The sequence below is a fragment of the Sinocyclocheilus rhinocerous genome, unplaced genomic scaffold, assembly GCF_001515625.1.
Source record: "Sinocyclocheilus rhinocerous isolate Xijiao unplaced genomic scaffold, SAMN03320098_v1.1 scaffold178, whole genome shotgun sequence".
NCBI lineage: Eukaryota > Metazoa > Chordata > Actinopteri > Cypriniformes > Cyprinidae > Sinocyclocheilus > Sinocyclocheilus rhinocerous.
The window spans coordinates 706496-710708 of record NW_015653463.1 but is presented as its reverse complement, the minus strand read 5'-3'; the positions used below and the strand labels follow the sequence as shown (position 1 = coordinate 710708).

At 38.5% G+C, this 4213-nt stretch overlaps 1 protein-coding gene across 4 annotated transcripts in view; it reads left to right on the top strand.

The window, feature by feature from the left end:
- Nucleotides 1-4213, top strand: part of LOC107715875 (talin-1-like) — a 109819-nt gene that overhangs the window by 81844 nt on the left and 23762 nt on the right. For all 4 annotated transcript variants that reach the window (XM_016522109.1, XM_016522112.1, XM_016522111.1 and 1 more), the window contains 6 exons: nucleotides 1331-1492; nucleotides 1585-1725; nucleotides 2766-2947; nucleotides 3260-3392; nucleotides 3494-3595; nucleotides 3672-3842. In XM_016522109.1, the coding sequence (XP_016377595.1) occupies nucleotides 1331-1492; nucleotides 1585-1725; nucleotides 2766-2947; nucleotides 3260-3392; nucleotides 3494-3595; nucleotides 3672-3842 (891 nt within the window). The remainder of the gene's footprint in view (nucleotides 1-1330; nucleotides 1493-1584; nucleotides 1726-2765; nucleotides 2948-3259; nucleotides 3393-3493; nucleotides 3596-3671; nucleotides 3843-4213) is intronic.

Sequence of the window (4213 nt, the reverse complement as noted above, 5' to 3'; positions counted from 1 at the left end):
AATTTTTAAATGATTATTATTTTAAATTATTGTCCCTGGATTAGTAGGGTACTCTTGTAATAAAGTAGCGGTGGTAGAGGACAGGTTTTAAGTATCAATTCTGCTTAAAAAGATGCAATCTAATCCTGTTTACATGAAATAAGCCTGCTCCCGAGCAGGTTTAAGCTTACGGACCTGTTGCTATGACAGCAACTCTGGGATGAGCTTCAAAGAACCAAACAATCCAAGATCATGCCAAATCGTCAACAATCAAATCCAGCTAACTGAGTTAGCGACGTACGAAGAACGGGCCCCAGCACTGCATTTTTGCTAAAATGGTCTCAAATTTATGTACTACCACATGCAAAACTTTTCTCATAACTAGACACACAGAAATAAAATTTTAACAATACTTACTTCTTAAATATATATATTTGTTTCATAATTCCATTTTGTGTGACTGATAATATGCAATTTTGGTAACACTTTACAATAAGGTCTCATTTCTTAACTTTAGTTAATGCATTATGAACAATGAACAATATATTTTTACAGCATTTTTTTAAATAAATGTATTAGTAAGTTTTGTAATTAATATTAACTAAGATTAATAAATGCTATATAAAGTGTTCATGTTAACTAATATAGTTAATTAATGTTAACTAATGAAACCTTATTGTAAAGTGTTACCGCAATTTTTCGTCCACCAAAACTGTTGTTGTGATAGTGTCAACTACTTTCATGTGTAGTTTTTAACCCATATTTAGCAAAAGTATTATTTGTGACCCTGGACCACAAAACCAGTCATAAGGGTCAATTTTGTGAAATTGAGATTTATGCATCAGCTCAAAGCTGAATAAATAATTTTTCCATTGATGTATGGTTTGTTAGGATCGGACAATATTTGGCTGAGATACAACTATTTGAAAATCTGGAATCTGAGGGTGCAAAAAAATCTAAATATTGAGAAAATCGTCTTTAAAGTTGTCTAAATGAAGGTCTTAGCAATGCATATTACTAATCAAAAATTAAGTTTTGATATATTTACGGTAGGAAATTTACAAAATATCTTACTTAATACCCCAATCATTTTTGGCATAAAAGAAAAATGGATCATTTTGACCCATACAATGTATTTTTGGCTATTGTTACAAATATACCCGTGCTACTTATGACTGGTTTTGTGCTCCAGGGTCACAATTTATTATATTTCACATCTGGATATTTCCTTTGAACTCGCAGCTCAAAATAGGAAGTGAATTCTTAAAGGAACGCTTTGACCTAGTTTTTAAGTCATCACAGATAACCTGACAAAATAACTCCCGTGTTTTATGCACCGTCTTTTCCCAAGGTCCTCTCTGCTGCCACAATTGTTGCCAAACATACTTCGGCCTTGTGCAACGCCTGCCGACTCGCCTCCTCCAAAACATCCAACCCAGTTGCTAAGAGACAGTTCGTCCAGAGTGCCAAAGAGGTGGCGAACAGCACCGCCAACCTCGTCAAGTCCATCAAAGTGAGTTTTGAGACTCACAGATCAGTCTGTTTCTGATCAGCAGTGTTGGTATTATTGGTGAATGTAACTCTGTGTGTGTGCTGTAACGCCAGGCTCTTGATGGGGCCTTTAACCAGGAGAACAGACTGAAGTGTAAGGAAGCCACTGGGCCGCTCATCGAGGCTGTGGATAACCTGACTGCCTTCGCTTCAAACCCAGAGTTTGCCAGCGTACCTGCACAGATCAGCCCAGAGGTACCACATTATATCACAGAATATACTAACATTCAATAGTCTGGGCCGTTAGAAAAGGATGCATTAAACTGATCAAAAGTGACAGGAAGGGTATTTATAATCAGCATATTAGAATGATTTCTACAGGATCATGTGACACTGAAGACTGGAGTAATGATGCTGAAAATTCAGCTGCGCATCACAGGAATAAATTACATTTTACATTGTATTCACATAGAAAACAGCTATTTTATATTGTAATAATATTTCACAATATTAATGTTTTTACTGTATTTTTTGATCAAATAAATGCAGCTAGGAGAGCAGAAGAGGCTTCTTTCAAAAACATTTTAGTCTTGCCAATCCCATATTTTTGAACTGTAGTGTATATTACAATATAGTAATTTTTGCTGGAAATTCAACTTCCAAATATTTTATATTTTACATATCCAAGTAGGTATGTTTACTTTAATAATCGTGTAACTTAAAAAAGCTTTGTATTTAAATTAACAAGTTTGAACACTGATAAGATTACTCATAACAAATCAACACAAAAAGTCATTATGTTGTTTTGTCATTATGTTGCAAAAACAAAAGACCATCTACGACGTTATATTTTTTAAATTGTGGATGCATATTACAGCATATTAATTTCTTTCAGATACATATCCAAGTAGGTATGTTTACTTTAATAATCGTGTAACTTAAAAAAGCTTTGTATTTAAATTAACAAGTTTGAACACTGATAAGATTACTCATAACAAATCAACACAAAAAGTCATTATGTTGTTTTGTCATTATGTTGCAAAAACAAAAGACCATCTACGACATGTTATATTTTTAAAATTGTGGATGCATATTACAGCATATTAATTTCTTTCAGACTTTAGAAGCCAAAAGTCACTCTTCCATTTTTTCTGTCTATATACAAATTGAATAGATCAGTGCAGAATTGACAGGGTTGTGCATGGCTCAGGAGTGGGAACCAGACTCCAGGCTGAAATAGAAAACCCTGTTTAGACCATGCTGGAAGTTACAAGTTTTGTTGTGTCTGATTGCAGGGTCTGGCAGCGATGGAGCCCATCGTAGCGGCCGCTAAGACCATGCTGGAGAGCTCTACAGGCCTGATCCAGATGGCCCGCTCACTGGCCGTCAACCCCAAAGACCCGCCCAAATGGTCTGTGCTGGCTGGACACTCCAGAACAGTGTCCGACTCCATCAAGAAACTCATCACCAACATGAGGTATTCACAGGATTTATAGCCTTTATTCAACAATCAACTAAAAACAAGACTTCAGCCTATTGGTAAAGTCTGCCATGTCTGTGAAACCTTTAGCTCCCATTAGGGTTGGTTTAGTTTAGATCAATAACAGTGTGAAGTCTTATCAATTTGAAACAAGTTCAGTTCAGCTAAAATCAGTCAGCAATATTCGTTCTGCAGCGTGATTCACTTCAGTTCATTACCGGTGTCAGTGTTGCGAGATGCGATTCAGTTGTGAATGATATCGTAACTTCCATGCATCATAATCATATACTGTCATGTAAATGGTTTCAGGGAGAAGGCTCCAGGTCAGAGGGAGTGTGATGACGCCATTGAGGTTCTTAATAACTGCATCCGTGAGGTGGACAAGGCGTCTCTGGCAGCCATCAGCCAGCAGCTCACGCCTAGAGACGACATCTCCCATGAGGTGATGATGAACTACAGCAGTATCCTCAGAGCTGAGGGCGCAGCTTTCGTGTTCATCATTAATGAAATACAGCGGTATTGTAATATTGTGTTGTGTTGCAGGCTCTTCACGAGCAGATGGCGGCGTCTGTGCATGAGATCAGTAACCTGATTGAACCTGTGGCCATCGCAGCCCACTCCGACGCCTCTCAGCTGGGTCACAAGGTCGGAGTCGTTTCTAAATGTGTTTCAGCGGGTCTCAGTGTTTATTGGGAGCTAAATGTGTGCCGTCATCTCACAGGTGTCTCAGATGGTCAGTTACTTTGAGCCGCTCATCATGGCTGCCATCGGTACAGCGTCTAAGATCCTGAACAGCCAGCAGCAGATGAGCGTACTGGATCAAACCAAGACTCTGGCTGAGTCTGCCCTACAGATGCTGTACACTGCCAAAGAGGCTGGAGGAAACCACAAGGTAAGACGCCACCAGCCAAACACAGCAGCTGGATTCTGGTAGTTTTGATTATACACTGCCGTTCAAAAGCTTGGGATCAGTAAGATTTTTTATGTTTTTTAAAGGTGCCATAGAATGCAAAAATCACTTTTATAAGGTGTTTGAACACAGTTGTGTGGCCGCAGTGTGTGAAAACAACCAGCCTATAATGGTAAAAATCCACCCACTAATTGTTTTATAATCCCAATAAATCATAAACCGTCTCTCCACACTAGCAGTTCCAGATTTCTCACTACTATGACGTCATAGTCGGTGAAAGTCCTGCCCATTAGTGACGCTCTCTGCCCTATTAGCATATACATTACACAGCCCTGAGTGAGAAGCAGCGGTCC